This window comes from Periplaneta americana, chromosome 4 (assembly GCF_040183065.1).
Source record: "Periplaneta americana isolate PAMFEO1 chromosome 4, P.americana_PAMFEO1_priV1, whole genome shotgun sequence".
NCBI classification, from domain to species: Eukaryota; Metazoa; Arthropoda; class Insecta; order Blattodea; family Blattidae; genus Periplaneta; species Periplaneta americana.
This window is the reverse complement of record NC_091120.1, coordinates 16,514,325-16,534,602: the sequence shown is the minus strand read 5'-3', so window position 1 is coordinate 16,534,602 and position 20,278 is coordinate 16,514,325. Positions and strand designations below refer to the sequence as shown.

General features: G+C 34.9%; 1 protein-coding gene across 1 annotated transcript in view; it reads right to left on the bottom strand.

Annotated features, from left to right (window-relative positions):
- The window catches only part of Es2 (ess-2 splicing factor homolog), a 34,736-nt gene extending 16,543 nt beyond the window's left edge, over nt 1-18,193 (bottom strand). Inside the window, exons 1-5 of the mRNA XM_069822892.1 lie at nt 17,930-18,193; nt 17,615-17,771; nt 10,952-11,107; nt 7,586-7,692; nt 3,142-3,301 (exon numbers count right to left, since the gene is read on the bottom strand). Of these exons, the coding sequence (XP_069678993.1) occupies nt 3,142-3,301; nt 7,586-7,692; nt 10,952-11,107; nt 17,615-17,771; nt 17,930-18,085 (736 nt within the window). The 5' untranslated portion in view covers nt 18,086-18,193. The remainder of the gene's footprint in view (nt 1-3,141; nt 3,302-7,585; nt 7,693-10,951; nt 11,108-17,614; nt 17,772-17,929) is intronic.
- Nucleotides 18,194-20,278: the final 2,085 nt, after the last annotated feature.

Genomic DNA, 20,278 nt, shown 5'->3' with positions numbered 1-20,278 from the left:
CACTTCTGAGGTTGGGGCGCCTGGAAGGCAGAGTTACATTACCCCGATGATGTGATAGGATGATTATGATAATGCAGTGCCAGGAGAGGTCTTAAATCTAAACTTAACCTAAATTCCAGACCATGGACGAACACAGGAATAATCCCCTTTAAGGAAAAATTCCTGTGCTCTAACCGGGAATCGAACCCGGGACCTCATGAACTATAGCCAGAAGCTCTGACCACTAGACCATGAGGCTGGGGTGAAGAAATGTTTCGAATAACTATTGAATATGTGGTCCGTAATGAATTAACATGGGAGGATTGCATTAATGTTTTAGAGATGGAGCCGCTTCTATGTCTGGCCGAGTTAAAGAATTCATGGCTAAATACGTGAAGTAGGTCTATCTCATAATCATTGTCTCATTGTTTTGCTATTTCCTCTGAACATTGTGATGGACAAAGTAGTAAAAGTCGTAAACTTTATCAAACCTCAGTCCCTAAATATGCTGCTTTTTTCTGTTTTGTGTCAGGAAATGGGATCAGAGCACACTACACTTCTCCTACATAAGAACATTGAAATTAGAACTTCTCGAAGTGCCTTTGGAAACATTTTGGTTGTTAATAAGGAGTGAATACCGGCTATCTCTGAGATGACAGTTAATATGTTATTGTCATTTTCAACTACATAATATATGTGTGAACTGGGCTTCTCGACGTTAACTGAAATTAAAACATTAAAGAGGAAGAGACTCAAATTCATCGATGAAGAAATCAGGCTTGCATTGTCAACGATTCTACCGTGGATCAGCCAGCTGTGTGCAGATAAGCAGGCCCAAGTATCACCTTGAAAGTATGAGTAGAATTATTTACTTTACTTACTTACTGGCTTTTAAGGAACCCGGAGGTTCATTGCCGCCCTGACATAAGCCCGCCATGGGTCCCTATCCTGAGGAAGATTAATCCATTCTCTATCATCATATCCCACCTCCCTCAAATCCATTTTAATATTATCTTCCCATCTATGTCTCGGCCTCCCTGAAGGTCTTTTTCCCTCCGGCCTCCCAACTAACACTCTATATGCATTTATGGATTCGCCCATATGTGCTATATGCCCTGCCCATCTCAAACGTCTGGATTTAATGTTCCTAATTATGTCAGGTGAAGAATGCAATGCGTCCAATATTCTTTTGAGAAGATTAACTCCATATGTAGATGAAATTATTGGGGATCATCAGTGTGGTTTTAGGCATAATAGATCAACTATTGACCAGATATTTTGTATTCGACAGATAATGGAGAAAAAATGGGAGTATAAGGGTACAGTGCATCAGTTATTCATAGATTTCAAAAAGGCATATGACTCGGTTAAGAGAGAAGTTTTATATGATATTCTTATTGAATTTGGTATTACCAAGAAACTAGTTTGATTACTTTGAGAATAAGGCGCTTCAGAAGATATTTGGGGCTAAGAGGGATTATTTACTTTAGTATAAGTAATAGAAATGTGAACTTTCTACAGTGAATTACAGTTCATAAATTGTTAATAAATGCAAGAGTCTATATTTGTTTTATAATAATAATGACAATAATAACAACAATAATAATAATAATAATAATAATAATAATAATAATAATAATAATAATAATAATAGTAAATGTCATTGCATTACGTAATTACATCAGCAGAGTCACATGTATTTTTGAGGGGATTAACATTTTGGTGTGCCGTGTTGAGCCTAGACCTGTCTAGGATATGCCGCGAGTAGAAAAAGGTTGCGGAACACTGCTCTAAACTATAAGAAACAAAGATAAACGCAGTTAAAGAGATCATTAAGAAATTACATCACATTAATAAATATTATTTGAGACTGATTTTTCGGTTTCAAAACTATACTAACCCGATGAGTTTATTGTCAAAACTGTCCCTTTCCTCCAGTTTGCTACAAAACTGACCTTTTCCAAAATGTTATTTGAAATGACTTACTTACTTACAAATGGCTTTTAAGGAACCCGAAGGTTCATTGCCGCCCTCACATAAGCCCGCCATCGGTCCCTATCCTGTGCAAGATTAATCCAGTCTCTATCATCATATCCCACCTCCCTCAAATCCATTTTAATATTATCCTCCCATCTACGTCTCGGCCTCCCTAAAGGTCTTTTTCCCTCCGGTCTCCCAACTAACACTCTATATGCATTTCTGGATTCGCCCATACGTGCTACATGCCCTGCCCATCTCAAACGTCTGGATTTAATGTTCCTAATTATGTCAGGTGAAGAATACAATGCGTGCAGTTCTGCGTTGTGTAACTTTCTCCATTCTCCTGTAACTTCATCCCGCTTAGCCCCAAATATTTTCCTAAGCACCTTATTCTCAAACACCCTTAACCTATGTTCCTCTCTCAGAGTGAGAGTCCAAGTTTCACAACCATAGAGAACAACCGATAATATAACTGTTTTATAAATTCTAACTTTCAGATTTTTGGACAGCAGACTGGATGATAAGAGCTTCTTAACCGAATAATAACACGCATTTCCCATATTTATTCTGTGTTTAATTTCCTCCCGAGTGTCATTTATATTTGTTACTGTTGCTCCAAGATATTTGAATTTTTCCACCTCTTCGAAGGATAAATCTCCAATTTTTATATTTCCATTTCGTACAATATTCTGGTCACGAGACATAATCATATACTTTGTCTTTTCGGGATTTACTTCCAAACCGATCGCTTTACTTGCTTCAAGTAAAATTTCCGTGTTTTCCCTAATCGTTTGTGTATTTTCTCCTAACATATTCACGTCATCCGCATAGACAAGAAGCTGATGTAGCCCGTTCAATTCCAAACCCTGCCTGGTATCCTGAACTTTCCTAATGGCATATTCTAAAGCGAAGTTAAAAAGTAAAGGTGATAGTGCATCTCCCTGCTTTAGCCCCTATTTGAAATGACACTAACTTTTAGGAGAGTGTTTATGAAACATCTGCAAGCAATTCATTTCATTGTAATTTTATACCACAACAAGTTCCTTTCATTGAACACTCAAATTGCTTGTGTTACAAGATTTTCATGTTTAGTGGAAAAATCATCTATGATGGATAAGGACTGTCTTGCAAATCACCTGCTTGCTTATATAATACAAAGAAAAGTAAGCTTTTCACACTCACCATCAGGTACATACATGATGTAGTTCTTGTTTGTGTACCCCCAGGTATCGACCATGAGAGGCCTCTTCTCATTGGTTGCTTGTTCTTCAATTGAAGGTAGCTTCAATATATCTTTCTGTTCTTCTTTGGAATCTTCTTCAGCTTTATAAAGCCAACCAAACTGGAAGGAGTATTACATCTCACTGAATATAATGCAGGAAAAATTAAAAATGGTTTTTTTATTTAAATTAATTTGGAGCAAACTATCATATTTTGCAATTTCTGATATTACCGCTATTACAAGTAAAAATTAGCACATACATGAGAAGGGACCCGCAAAATTCACTTCCATAATGCGAACTTTTAAGAAAATTTTGCCTTTTCTTTTAATGTCGCTAATTTTGTCATTTTTCTAGGAATATCGCAAATTTCCGCGAATTGTGATTTCATGCCATAAAAATAATTTTTGAACTTTATTGAACACAACGAACGTACATGCAAACTGTGGTATGAACTATTTTATATCTGTAAGTTCTGAAGAAGTTTCTGCTGCCAACTGTCAAGCAATTTTCTTGAAGGAACATTTTCAGTACATCGTTGAACTGACAACCAAACTTGAAGAATCAAATCTACTTCTCATTTTCTTTATGAAGAATTAGGAAAACTGCCATCAGAGTTCAGAACTATACAGCAGGGTGTTATCTACCTTACTGATAATGAAGTATCGCACGCCCATGGTTTTTCATTAGATCCTACTCTAGACAATCTCTCTGCCGTTGCTTTTGCTGATGACATTGCTTTGATTTCAAGTAGTGAAAATGATTAGTCTAGCAGAAAGTAACCTTTCTACCCTTGGTTTGGCTATTAACCCTAGCAAGTGCAATTTAATAGCGATTAAAAGTGGTGTCCTATCCCAGTTTAATGTCATGTCCGCTAATGGTTCGCTCATTCAATCCATTTCTAATCCTAATGACCGCATTAAATACCTTGGTATTAATTTTAATGATGAAATCGTTTTTGATAAATGTGCAGTTTTTGCCACATTCAGTAAAAATATCTCTGAACTCTGTCTCTCCCCTTTATTAAAACCTGATCAGAAGGTAACGATTATGAATCAATATCTCTGCCCCACTCTTACTTATCCCTTACAGTGTGCTCCACTCTACCAAATCAAAACCAAATTTCTTAATGATGTAGATAATGTTACCAGAGGAGCATGCAAAGAGCTTATTGGTCTTCCTCATGACTGCCCAGACGGAATGCTTTACTCCCCTAAAAAATATCGTGGTCTTTCGTTAATGAAAGCATCTTGGGAAGCTTATGTGCAACACATAAATATCTGTAATACTCTTCTTCGTGTTGATGACTCCCATCTCCACAATGTTAGGGACCTTGTAAGTGAAAAAGTTTCTGCTCTGTCAAAATTGAATATCACAGCTATTGATGCTATCAACTGGTCAGGTCGTAAAATTCGTAAACACTTAAGAAATGACGCATTCCAAACTTGGACAAACCATACCTTGTGTGGTAAAGGGGTTATTGTTTATAGTGATCTCCCCAAGGCTAACTCATGGGTAAGCAATCGAAAGGGCCTATCTTCCTCAGAATGGACCAATGCTTTAAAAATGCCAAGCAATATTTCGGCGGTTCGCGCAATACCGGGCAGAACTCTAAGCACAACCTGCTGCCGTCATCCAGACTGTAGCGAGCTTGAAACACTTGGACACGTGCTTGGACAATGCCCCAAAGGCGAGCTGCTGATCAATGCTAGACATCATCGTGTACGACATGCTTTGGCGATATCGTTAAAAACTTTAAATTGGGAGATTCATGAGGAAGTACATTGTGTATCATCAGATGGTTCTTTTAGACGGGCAGACATTATTGCTATCAACGGACGCTTAAAACGGGCTCTTGTTCTTGACCCTTCTATCCGTTTCGAAAGGAACCTAAATCAGGCCACCGAAGTTGATATTGAGAAGAAAACCATATATGAACCTTGTCTGCCGTATCTTTCTCAAAAGTACAACGTCCCTCTTAAACAATGGTCCGTCATTGGTTTGCTGTTTGGCAGTAGAGGTTCAATCACAAAATTCACGTGGAATTATCTTAAGGAACTTCACATTTCTTTTGATTATGTAATGTCTATTCTTATAAATATTATCAAGGATTCTCTTCAAATATTACATCATCATCTCTATTTGAATTAATCAACTTATATTTGCCTTCAACAATTAACTCTCTTTTTTCTTTAATGTATCACATCACATTATTGTACATGTTTATTGTATTCAGGACCCTTGTGGTCACTCAAAATTCTTTGAGCTGATGTCTATAAATTAGAATTATTATTATTATCGCCGCGCTCTCATGGTTAACATGTCGGCATCATACAATAATGTGCGGTGTTCTTTTAAAACATAATTTTGCCGACTGATTGTTGCTCTGTAGGTTTCACTCTAAGCGTCACGTTGTCACGTCTACTTCCTCAATAAGAATAAGCACTAGTTTGTTATATTGTTAAATGGCTGTTATTATTATTATTATTATTATTATTATTATTATTATTATTTCATATACGAGTATGTTCACATTTTTAACTCTTAATAATAATTTTTAGTCACATACCTTAATGTTCGTCCTCAGCACAAAACAATGCAACCTCGGTTTTAGTCCACGTGGCTTAGACAAGTAGGTGTTATTTAATAATGGAAGCAGCTTATTGGTTGCAATATTGAAATTGAGGCGAGTGATTACAGCGGCAACATAAGAAATTGAAAACAATAACGCAATTAAATTTCAAAGACCTGCTAAATGTTATGAACGAAGCCGCTCAAAGACCTGCCGAATGTTAACCATGAGAGCGCGGCGATAATATCAGACAAGCAGCTGCTCTTTAAGTGTCTTTTAGGCAAGCTGCTTCTAAGATGTTTATGAAAGTCAATATACTGATGTCTCAAGATCCAACAAGGGAGATTTTAAAGGGTTTGCTAGCCTACATCCCAAACCTGTATTGCTACAGAAAATTAACCCATCTCTCCTGATCGATTTTTAGGAAACTTCATTCTCTTAAGGAATTGAATCAGAGTGAGTTAATTTCAGGATTTCGTGAACTGAAAGGTTGTGTTGATAAACATCACTCAGAAAGTGAATTTTACATGACTGTATTAAAGTCAGCAAGTCTTTCAAAAGCAGAGTTCACTGCAAAATGTATGGAACTAATATGGTTGCTTTGTACATATGTGGACTGTGACTGATTTTATATAGGGGAGACCCGGGCAAAAGAATCCCTACCAGATTTTGCTGCTGGAACTGACTTGTCGTCATTCTAGCTAGTGAGAGAAGAAGTCAGCGTGTGTTTGAAGAAAATTGACTGTTTTCTTAAAATATTTCAAGGTAAGAGAAACATATGTACAACATACAGTACTGCAGAAAATCTTTGTTATGTGATAGTAATATATAGGCAATAGAATTAGTTCTAAAATGCTGTACTTACGAAGAAGATTATTGACATTTATGTTTGTATAACCTTAAATGAAAAGCGAAGTGGCATCTGCGGACAAAGTAAATAGGGTAAAGTGGATAACTTATCCCCTATATAAGTGGCAGCTGTTATATTTGTCTATTGTAATAAAGAGTGTTAGATAATTTTACATAGTGGAGGCATTAAGTCACAGTAATTAAATTATAAATCAGCAACACTGATCTTAATTTTTACTTAAAAGGTCGTAATATGTTTTCAGATGGTTTAATTTTTCAAGAGGAAGACGGAGCAAGCCAAATGGTCGGAAAAAGACATGAAGAAAGCACTTGAAGAAGTAAAATCTTCCAATCAGTGGTTCCGCTATCTGGCCATACAACCATAATGTGTTTGTTGATGAAGAGTTTGCTCCAGATGAACTTACAGATCGCCCACTTGAGACAGAAATCAGCGAAACGACAGCTGGCTCAGATTTAACAAATTCTGCGGTGCCAGCTTCTTCAGCGGCTGAAGAAACAGTTAATGCTCACTCAGAATCAACCACCTCTGTGATGTCAGCATCTTCAGGGATTGACGAAATATTCAATACATCAATTACACTCATTAACATGGTGTTTATGTGTTGATTTAATTTTATTATTAGTGAATAGGAATTAAATAGAAAGGTGAAAATGTTATAGGGATATTCACTTTGCCCGGGTTAATTATTTGCTTTGCCTGTGTACCCGGGCAAAGCGAATAATTAACTATATTTTCTTTCTCAAATCATATCACTCTCCATAGGTACGAGAAACGAATTGCTGTTTTTTAGATATGTGGACAACATGTGTCACAACCAAAGTCACGAAGTTTTTATTTCTGGAACACCAAAATATAGTCTGTGGCATTGTTTATTCTTGGCTTATCTGCTTTGCCCGGGTTTCCCCTAGTTATAACCAGATAGAAGATATGCAACTGTGCAGTTATTCTACTAAAGCTACATACCTTTTGTCTGTGTTTAAGATCTGCTTCCCTCATGATTTCTTGGAAACTCTGGTTATCCTCGCTTGTGTGGGAGTTCAGATACACGTCCAAGGTCGCCTTTACTTCCTCTGCACACAAAAGGATAGGTTTCCATAACAATTATCATCATCACCACCACCAATAAACATAACATTACAAAAATGTAAAATTACAAAAATATAAAGCTAAAAAACACGAAATAACGCATTAAATTCTATCTCTACTGGTTACAATTAGACATCGCATTTTTATGAACTATATATGTTGTTGTTGTTGTTTTCTAATGCCAGGCATTTGACAAAGTCATTTGACCTCTTGCACTCCAATATTTTTCAAAGATATTATGAACCAAATACCGGTATGAATTTAAATGTGCATTTAAATATGCCACTGAAAAGAAATATGCAGTTAAGTATGCCACTAAAGAGAAATACGTACTTACAATAAATATGCCACTAAAGAATAGACATTTAAATATGCCACTAAAGAGAAAAATGCACTTAAATAATAATAATAATAATAATAATAATAATAATAATAATAATAATAATAATAATAATAATTCTTTATTTATACTGGCAGAGTTAAGGCCATAGGGCCTTCTCTTACACTCTACCAGGTCACAAAGTATACAAGCAGTTAAAATTTAACAAAAAGTTAAAGAACAGAATACTAACATATTACAAAAAAATAATAATAATAGCATAATAAAATCGACACTAAACAGCACGAAAATAGTACCATAATAGAAAAAAAAAAAGAAAGTAAAATACACTGGAATATAGTGAAAGCAACTCATTTAATACAAATGTTTTACTTACTTACAAATGGCTTTTAAGGAACCCGAAGGTTCATTGCCGCCCTCACATAAGCCCGCCATCGGTCCCATCCTGTGCAAGATTAATCCAGTCTCTATCATCATATCCCACCTCCCTCAAATCCATTTTAATATTATCCTCCCATCTACGTCTCGGCCTCCCTAAAGGTCTTTTTCCCTCCGGTCTCCCAACTAACACTCTATATGCATTTCTGGATTCGCCCATACGTGCTACATGCCCTGCCCATCTGAAACGTCTGGATTTAATGTTCCTAATTATGTTAGGTGAAGAATACAATGCGTGCAGTTCTGTGTTGTGTAACTTTCTCCATTCTCCTGTAGCTTCATCCCGCTTAGCCCCAAATATTTTCCTAAGCACCTTATTCTCAAACACGCTTAACCTATGTTCCTCTCTCAGAGTGAGAGTCCAAGTTTCACAACCATACATAATACAAATGTTTAATATGGAAAAACATAAGGAAGAATATATCAAAATGGAATGTAATAAAATAATAATAAAAAAGAAAAGAAATACGAAAATTAAATAAAATTCATGATAAAAAGGCTATGATAATAAATTCATCGGCTGATAAAGAGAACAAAAAAGGGGAAAGGAAGGAAAAAGAAATATATAGCCTATATTTTTACAAAACTATGGCAGAGAAAAGGGCTTATAACTGAAAGGAATCTAATTCAAAAAGTGCAATTTTAATTTATTTTTGAAACTAGACCATGTCCGACAGTCTCTGACATGTTGTGGTAGAGAGTTCCAGAGATGAGCTGCAGAGACGGTGAAAGATGAAGAGTAGAAGGATGTTCTGTGTTTAGGAATGGAGAGTGTGATATGGTGTTGTGAGCGAGTAAATATGCCACTAAAGAGAAATATGCACTTAAATATGCCACGAAAGAATGTTGCTAAAGAAAAATATGCACTTAAAGTTTAACAGTTTCATTTCTTGTGGTACTGTTTAAAATTGTTACAAGTAAAAAAATATTCAGTAAAATGAGAAATTTACTATTGTTTGAGGATCGAGTGATTTGTGAAAGTGAAAGTGGTTTATCTGGAACAAAATTAGCACGAAAATTTAAATGTGACAATATATTAATTTTAAAATCAAAGCAAAGTATTATAACTGAGTGGAATTCCGTTTAAAGTGACTGGAGAACATACAAATGGCTTTCTTAATGTTTTGAAAGCAACAGAATGAAACTGTAGAGAAAAAATAAAATGACGCAGAATTCAAGTTATGATTTCCCTCTACAAACCTGTGAAGTTCTACCTGATGGAGCCACCACAGAGAAATATTGGAGAGAAAGAACGCTAATGGCTTCGTTGCCAAAGCCCGGCATTAGATAACAACAACAACAACAGTTATGATTTCCTAAAGCAGAAGTAATGACTTACAGTCTTACTAATAAACCGTGTATAGTTTTTATACGAGACTTATGCAGAGTTGAGACAGAAAATGTTACTAATAAATCGTGAATAAGCTATGGACGTATAAACAGGCTGTAACTATACAATGGGAATTGCTTTGCAGTAGTTATATACACGAAACTCCTTGCTTAAGCGTTGTATATAGGGAAAAATGGCCGCCCCTTTAACATCGACTGTCATTTTATGATGATGGTTACCTTGTAACCACAGAAGAACAAACCAAAGATCATAGAATTATTAGAATAATATTGCTGTAGCTTGTACTCTTTGACCAAAATATAGTGTGGTAATCGATTAGAGCCAGTTGTACTATCGATATTTAACACACCACACTAGAGCGCTCTACCGGATGCAATAGAGAACCTCAGATATTCTATTACCTTTCGTAATGAAGTAATGACGAAACTATGACGTAGCTGTGTAACAGTTGTACTGTTATACACGACGTATGTAGTGATTATTAGTAAGGAATTTACACACGACGTATAAACGAGCTACTCATTGTATAGGTATAAGACAGTTAAACGTCTGTATATAGGGGTTTTATTAGTAAGACCGTTAGAGAATAAAATTCTGTACACAACTTATTATAATTAACAATACATTCCAAGTTCTTTTATTTTTTATATGTACAGTAGTTTAATTTATTAATGTAAAAAAAAAGCCTCCTCCTATCAATCAAGTAACCATACCTGTAAAAGACCAACTTCACATGGAACTATCAATTAGTCGTTTAATACAGATTTCATTGTAATAATTCTTTTAAAGCTATTCCAGTTTTTACATCCATTCAAAACGAATGCGCTGGAAGTAAGAATGTGCAATGTGATGCAAATTGGGCGTCAAGTGTTAAGAAGCGCAAGTGATAAGGTGCACCAAAATTCGTCAAGGATTTTCTAAAGTCCATTTCTATTTACTGATAACATCAGCATTACTTCAGATAATAGAATTGGCTCTGGTGGCAGAGTGGCAGGCTGTGAAGTGACGGAACTGAAGTTACTTCCAAGGTTCACATAGCATTTCTACAACCATTCAGCTTTCTATGAAATTAGTACTAGGTCTCTGGAAGGCTTTGTATCAAAGAGCATCTTACGTTTGTTCGTGTCCTGGGAAGATATCGCTTCCTCCTGCACCACAGACTCGGTGTCCCCCACCAACGGCTCATTCTTATCAGAGTTTGGCTCAGTCTGCGGGGGGTCATCCTCCCTCCTGGCATCCAACGGTGTCTCGAATGTTGCAGGACTTGCATCTGTTATGAACCAATGCATCAAAAGTTAGCTCACAATTAAGACATTAACAGCTCTCCTTTTAAAAATCTGTGGCAGTCAAGAACAGAGGCAATATAAACAAAGAAATCCAGATGTGGATGTGACGAGCAAGTTATGATTGGTAATTCTCCATATAAGCTAGACTGATACCGCACTTTCCTCCACTGCAATAAGCATTAGGGTGATGGGAAAAGAGTGGGGGGGGGGAAAGCAAGTCTTTTCACAAGGGGTCAATGCGAGAATGGTTCAAATAAACATTGGTAAGAAGAATTAAAACAGTAAATCAATATCCGAATTTAAAAGAACACTTACAAATTAAACCAAACCCTTTAACTCTATTAAATATAGAACATAATCTAAATTTAACAGAAGAAATACTGAAATCAGAAGTAAATACTGAAACAATTGTCTTTAGAGACAATTAATATTAGGTACCCTTCACAAAACTGGCTTCATTTATACACCGACGGATCCTTGATCTCCAGAGAACAAGGTGCCGGTGCAGGTGTTACGTGCTGTCTCTTCTCAGTTTATAGATCACTTGGATATGGAACAACAAGTTTTCATGGTGAAATCATTGCAATAAGTGAAAGTCTCAGGAATCTTCTGTACCACATCAATAAATTTAGGAATGCAGTTATATTGTCAGACTCCAAAGCAGCTATTCTATCAATAGTCTCTAAACACACACCTTCATCTCAAACAGAAGAAATAACTAAAATGCTCTCTCAATTAATATCACTCAATAAAAGAATTGTATTCCAATGGATACCATCCCATTGTGGAATCCTGGGAAACGAGAATGCGGATGCTTTAGCAAAGAAGGGCAGCACTGCTACTTACAGACCTGTTACTAAATCTACGTATTACTCTGTGAAGAGATTTATTAAATCTACATACTTAGACTTCAACAAACAAAATTTGATAACACAATCCCAAGGGAAAAAATGGAACTCTCTGCATCAAAATCCACAGTTAATTCCCGATTTACCACGAAAATCGTCTGTAGCTGCATTTAGATTGGCAACAGGCCATGATTGTTTGGCCAAACACCTGCATAGAATTGGAATATATCAGTCCCCTAACTGCCCATTGTGCAACTCAAACCAAGAAATGGATTCGGAACACCTCAAAATCTGTGGTTCATTGGCTGGTCATGATAATATCTTTGAAAAATATTGGAGTGCAAGAGGTCAAATGACTTTATTGTCAAACACCTGGCATTAGAAAACAACAACAACAACAACACTGGTAAGAAGTGAAACAAGTCGTTGACTTATATACTTTTATTAGAGGGCTCTTCTGTCTTCTTCTTTCTTTCTTTCTTCTCTTATGTCTCACGCCTCTTCAACCACCATATGTCGTCATTTCCTTCACGTCATATCTCGATACTATGCCCGTAGTATACTAACCCATGGTCATTAGTTGCCATACTTATGATATTTCCTACTAAACTTACTTTGTGAGTAGGAACAGATTTCTAGTTCTGGCCCTATTTTGTTTGCTATGTTCTAGACGCATATTATTTAGATATTTGTATGTTTCATGTGTATAGGCTATGATGATTTCTTTCTAAATACTCCCAAATGCCACACAACTGCTGGATTAAAACACAGCAGAAATTTTGGACCCAAAATATATAATGCATTAATTAGAGCTTACCCTGAGCTAAGTACACTTAACACACATAGATTTAAGAAACAAATCAGATTAATTATTTAATTCTTTAAGCTAATTGAGTTAAAAATTGATACTCTAATATTTATGTACTTTTGTATTTTCTATTTGTATATAGACCCTATTATTACATGCTGTATGTATTTTACCATTTATTAATGTTATTGTGCTCAATGAACTCTCTTAATTTTGTGATATATGTTGTATAACTGATCTGAACTGTGCCCGAGCACAAGCTTCTGCTCTTTCGGGCTGCAATGCCTAATGTAGCTCAAGTGTAAAGTATTAAATAAATAAAAAGGTAAAAAAAAAAAAAGGTAAAGGTATCCCCGTAACATGCCGTGAAGGCATTTGGGAGGCATGGAGGTAGAACCCCATGCTTTCCATGACCTTGGCACTAGAATGAGGTGGTGTGGTCGGCACCACGCTCTGGCCGCCTTTTACCCCTGGGAAAGACCTGGTACTCATTTTATAGGAGGCTGAGTGAACCTCGGGGCCGTTCTGAAAGTTTGGCAACGAGAAAAAATCCTGTCACCACCTGGGATCGAATAAATAAAAATAAATAAATAAATATGATATGTGTTACTACATCGTAAGAGGTGGTATTATGATAGAAGGAGTTGTGCTGTAGGGTATTTTGACATTTGAACGTTTTTGACATTTTAAAGTTGGGTAGTTGCGGTAAAACATTATGTTGAGTGTGATCAACGGATTACTTGATTAAGTTTAGCTAAAATTTGGAGAAATGTGGAGAGTTGTTTTACTATTAACTGCATGATTTTACTGTATATTGGAAGTCGTGTTTTCTGAAGTTGACTTAGGCCTATATTAAATTGATTTAACTAGCTAGCTAACTAGTGAGGACAAACTAAAATTATAAAACAAAAATGTTTCTAGGCACTACCGTAAGAGCTCGTGTACAGTGTGGCCTTAATCAATACTATAAGTTAACATAAAATTTACAGGGACAGTTTACTGAATACAGTAAGTAACTTAATGCAAACCAATAAATAACACAAAAAAAAAGGGGGAAAAAAGAGAAAAAAACACATTCAATATAAATTCACAACCAGACAGAAGCCAGTGATATTCTATCAATCTTCTTAATGTATCCAGCTGTTTGCTGACAACATAAAGTCCACTATAGTCCACTGTAGTCTATTCAGTTGTTGTTTTTCACAAGAAATGATGCCTGTTGCTAGTAGCTAGAGGTGGGGTGTAGTCAATATATATACTGCAGGGCTGTGTCTTCTGCAACTGGTACTGATGATTTTAATTTACTTCTTTTGTGGTTTATGGATGGAAGTATAGAAGAATGTGTTCCAGATCTTCATCATGATTATTACACCACGGACAAGTAGGATTATCAGAAATGTGAAATCGTGTTCTGGCTCTTGTTAAAAATGTTTGAACATGTCTGGGCAAGTTTTTGTACATTTCCAGGTCATTTGGTTTCTTTTGTACAGACTGTAAAATTTTTCCTTTGTCAGAAGAGAGCCAACTGTTGATCCATAGGTTTGTAAAATGAGACTTTACTGAAGCAAAAGCATTGGATAGAGATATCACTTGAAGAGGTCTTGATTGCAAATATGTTGCCTGTTTTGCAATATTATCGACTTTCTCGTTTCCAGGTATACCACAATGACTAGGTATCCATTGAAATGTTATTTCCTTTTGGAGTTCTTTTAGTTTACTTAGTTGTTTCTGAATTGGAATAATTCTATGTGCATATAGGTTTGGTACATATTTAATTATATTAAATATAGCCCCCTTAGAGTCAGTAAGTATGCAAATAGATTTTTCAGAAATTTGAGTAACACACTAAAGAGCAGCATCAATAGCTAGAAATTCAGTGTCAAGACGGAGGAGGATGAACATGGTATGAAATAACTTTCTTGATATTTTGGAATATAATACCCTGCTCCTGATGTCCCATTATTAGGATTTAGAGATTCATCTGTATAAATTTGAAGGTGATCCTTATATGTACTGCAGAGTAGTTCCATTGCATCTAACTTAAGAATGTATGGAGGATCACTTTTGGAATGATTTCCTAGAATTTGTATGCTATGTTCTGGAATCACCCATTTCCATGGAGGGATTTCGTTCACAACTGGAGTTTTAGCAATGAGTGTGTCTGTGATATATATTGGTATTTATTCTTTTTTTATTTTATAGAAATTACACAGGATATCATCTGACAGTTTGAAGAATATCTGAGATCTGGATGAGGCTTGCAATTTTAAATGTATTTTTAGATCCTTTTGTAATATATAGTGTCTGAGTGGTTGAATATTACATTCAATTTCTAGGGCAACAGTTGACGTGGTTTTTGGTACTCCTTGGCATAATCTTAAGGCTGAGTTTTGAAGAACACCAGTGATATTCTATAAAAACATGAATATAGCCGACAGAAATAAAAAGTAAAAAAATACACACATTTGTTAATCATGAATAATTGCATAAATTTCTTTTTTTAAAAGTTTCAATTTTAAAATATTTCAAATTTGGAAAATGGTTTGTAATTTTATTATAAAGTCTTGGGTCGAAACTAGCACCATGTTTAAGAGCTGCACTTGTATGACATTTAGACTCAATTAATGGGAAAGTTGACTTTTGTCTTCAAGTACGATATTCATGTCGATTAGATTTATGTTATAATCATACAATTTGTGGTTCTGACTGTCGTTTTCAATTTTGTTGTGGGTGAATAATATCTCTTTATTTCTTGTGTAGGCCTACTCTTTTAACGTTTTGTGTTGTATAAAATATTATATTTTTGGTTTCTGTATGAAATGTTATTTTATTATATGTTGTGATATATGATGTGTGAAAGTTTTGTTGACACAGTGAATTTTTGGGGGCTAAGGGAGATTTAAAATGTTGTAAATTTGGATATATATTATGCATTCCGTGGTTTTTATAAATTTATTAGGAACATGGCAACTATAATAGGCTATATTAATCCAATATGACATTAGGAAGTCAGTGTACAGACTACATAGCAATACTGCAGTAAGAACTAGGCCTACTTCTATATTTTCGTAAAAGAAGAGTTTTTCCTAGCCAAAAATACAATAAAAATGAAATAAAAGTTGGATTCGCAACGTGGTATGTATCTTATTTTTTAAAGTGGCCGGGAAGGGGGGGTGGCAAGGGCAACGGGTGGAGTGCTGCACAGTGGAGAGAAAAGCGAGGAGTTTCTGGCTTCCCGAGTTTCGGTAATTTCCTAGAAGACGGGCAAAATCCAACAAGGCTGACGAAAACTACCAAAACCGTTCTACCAACTATGAAGTCCAAATGTCACCAAACATAGCAAAATCAAAGATGAAAAATCAAATATATATTCGTATTTTTAAATAAGAACAAGCCCTCCAAAAAATGAAAATATATTTAATTTTTCGCCTTTGATTTTTTTTGGCGTTTCGTGGCATTCGAACTTCATAGTTGGTAGTACTTTTCTGATAGTTTTCGACCGCACTTTATCCCTAAAAATCACAAAAACACAAAACAAAACATAATTTATCACCTTATCAAATAAAATTCAATTCTCATTGACGTCTTCATCGACAACCACTTCACTTCCAATATAAATGACACAGGCTTTAAGGCAGTCTAAACTTAAACCATGCAGGCAACAAAGTACTAAACCAACACTTTGTCGTACAGTCAACTTTGCATAAATAAACCACGTCTTTACACTAAATGAAATTCTCTTCGAACACTTATTACACCATAACATCTACAGAAAATTCAGTAAATAATTTCTTTAAACCACAGAAAAAACAGTTTTCTCCTCAACATTCAACACAATCCTTAATCACCAGCGAAAGAACTAAACCAAAATCGACACAAAATTTAATCAATAATATCACAACACGGATTCCTTCCTTTCCCTCTTACTTCAAAATTCCAACCTTGTGCACACAAAATAAATTATTGGCACTGAAAAGTGCCTTTTCGTAAGCATGATGATGCGCATTAGACAAATGCAGACAAATCTACAATGTAATATCACTCACGTCAAACAACCAGGAACAACTGGCAACGTCATTATCCATTCAAAATTAATGAAAATTCTAGAATAAATTACAATTATAACCAATCAAGTCGAAAGAAAATCATAAAATGACAAACTTTCAATAGCTTTAGCCATCAGACACAACATAACACCACTCACGTCAAACAACCAAGAACAACTGATAACGTCATTATCCATTCAAAATTAACGAAAATTCTAGAACAAATGACAACTATAACCAAACAAATTAAAAGAAAATCACGGCGACACCTAGTATAAAAAACCTAGAACTAACATGTAAAAGTCACTAAAAGATCACTAACATTTAACTCTGAAATAAAAAAGTTGGTAATACGTATTATATTCAACAAAGTGCCCGTCTTCTATGAAATTACCCGAGTTTCTTTACTGAATAGGCTATGACATGGCTACCGGTACGTAAAAGTGCATTAGAATATTTTATAAGTGTAACTATCAAAGGATTTTAATGTTGAAAGTATTTGTTGATGTGGTTAACTAAAACAATGTGTTTACCATTATATGGCCTACATCTCATAGAAGCCAATCAAGAAAAAAAAGTTGTGCCTCCTTTACCTAGTGTAGCTTCTATGGAGAATTACTACAAAGAGATCTCGTATCTCCGAGATCGCAACTTTGTAATATTGGCTACCGTGACGACAATATTAAATGCGGATATAATTTACACTAACATAATAACCAGACAGCCGATTTCGCAGTATCCATAACATATAGGCCTAGGCCTAGTAAAATAATAAGACAACACACTTACATCTTTCTGTTGGCGGACGTTTTCCAGAGCTGTACTTGGCATAAATCTCCCTCAATTTTTCTACGTCGTTTCTTTCTACAGCTTCCAAATACGCATTCTGTGCTCTTAATTTTTCCAAATCTGGGAAAAAGTCTCTCTGAATAATTCGACCCATTTCCTGAAAAGAGATTTAGGTCTAATTACTCGTTTGAAAAGGTTAGTCATTATTTTATTATTAGTTATCAGTTCAAGCTCTCCTACTAATTAAATATTGCCAATCCAAAATAAAAACGAATATGCAAATTGCATAAATGAAAAACAACATAACTTACTAACCTGAATGTATGTATCTTCATCCAAAACCTTCTTCAACCTTATTTTTGGAACGGAATGCGGTTCAGGTGGTTTTTTAAATACCTGTAACTCTTCTATAAGTTTTACAGCCTTAAGTGCGTTTTCACCTGGTTTCTTCAGATTAATTTCTTGAGGCATGATAATTTATATTTGTGTACAATATATATATATAAATAACTTACATCAACGAGTTAGATTCTAACTCGTTGACTTACATACACACCGCCATGTTACTATTGAATCGAACACACAATACAGTGTCGCCAACACTAAATTGTATCCCCGTCAGTCTAACACCAGGAAATCCGTCAGAATCCGTAAAAGAAAAAGACCACTCAATATATGTACATACAAATATGAGGAAATATTAACGCAACTTCCTTACAAATCTTGATTAAAATAATATTAATAATACATCCACATCATCTGCCTCTAGTTCTGCAGTTGATGTGCTGGGTTGGTCTACGTCTGCGCTCCTACAAAAATTAAACAGGAGCTAAAAAGTAAAAAGACTATGTAAATCGTAATTTACACCAGAAAATCCGTCGCCCCCAGTCCGCTACGATGAAATTCCGTCAGTTTTGACGGAATTTCCGTCCTGTTGGCAACACTGCACACAAACACAACAGATTATGCGACCATCTCGCAATCAGATCGAATGGACTTGAGCAACGCCATCTAGGACGCATTTTGTGTATTAATTAATTGTGTGATGTTCTAGGTTCAGAGATTTCGTTTTATTTTAGAGCAGGTATGTCAAACTTGCGGCCCTTGAGCCGCATGTGGCCCTTTACGTGTTATTTTAAGGCCGTCCTGTATCCATAGAAAAATATAACTGCAATTTAATTTTGTATTCCAATGAGCAAACTCCAGTCGATCTATCGAAGTAACTGTGACAATAGTCGATATACCTCCACTTGTCCGAAACAATTATTATTATTACTAGCCGTACCCGTGCGCTCCGCTGCACCCGTTAGAAATAAATATAAAGTAATTACATAATTAAAATAGGACATTTGATCCAGGGAAGATTCGTGTTTGATAGAAGGATAAATCGTTTAATATGTTACTTAATTTAAATTGTATTTAAATAATTAAAATACGATCATTTTGGTCCAGAGACCACTCATTTGGTGCAATGACAATTCCTTTAACATGTTTCTTAATTTTTATTACATGCATCCATACTTTAATGAAGATTGACATCATTTAGATTTAATGTGTATACTTACTTCATTTTACTTGCTATATGTTTCCATTGAATTATGATAATAACTTAATTTTAACCCTTGTTTTCTACGTATTCAGTAAATGGCGCTTGGGCCACTATGGTTCTGAACCCTTCAAATAACTTATATTATATTATATTATATTATATTATATTATATTATATTATATTATATTATATTATATTATATTATATTATATTACATTATATTATATTATATAAAAATGTGTTGATAACGGATGTACACCGATAAGTAAGTTTTTAATTTGTTATGGGGGCTCTTGAATCTCGGGAGGAACAAATTTTATTTTACAACAGCGCAACATAACCTGCTTGGCTCATTACCCAATTTTTTTGCATTGCCTTTAATGCATATGTATTTTATGTATTTTAACACGATTCAATTGAGCATAGTTAAAATTTGGATTATAAAATAATGGAATGCTAAGCTAACATATTATTACTGCATACTAAATCAATACACTCTTGTGGTTCGTTAATTCTCTGAGATAAACGTTATTTTAAGAAATACAGGAAACGAATACACAGAATAGCCTGTCAAGTTGTTTGTGCATAAGAAGCTATTTTAATCTTACCTGTCCTCAATTCACTCCGAAGTTACTGTAATAACATTATAGCATTATGTCCATCTAGAGAAACTACACTTTCCAATAGTGAAATAATAAATAATTATACAAATCTGTTAATTTAGCTTCCGATATTACTTCATACAAACTCAGAAACATTCTCTGTAGGCTATCTTTCATAGCTTTCGATTGTTGTGTCCAAGGCCCCTTATAGACGAAGTCATTTGTTTCTTAATTCATTACACGGCCTTAGATGGCTGTTATTTTAATTTTAAAACTCATTTATCTCATTAAATATCAGTCCTATCAAAATTTTTCAGAGAATAACACTTATCGTAAATTATTTTTAAAGAAACTTTTGTTATGTAATATTTTTCACAAAAATCAATAATAAGCGAGATATTTCGATTTATTTAATTCAGGCCCCCTTATAACCCCCCTTTTAAATAATGTATTTTGAATGTCATATAGCCTAAAATCTAAGTTACAACGAACTTAATTTATATTCCAATTTTC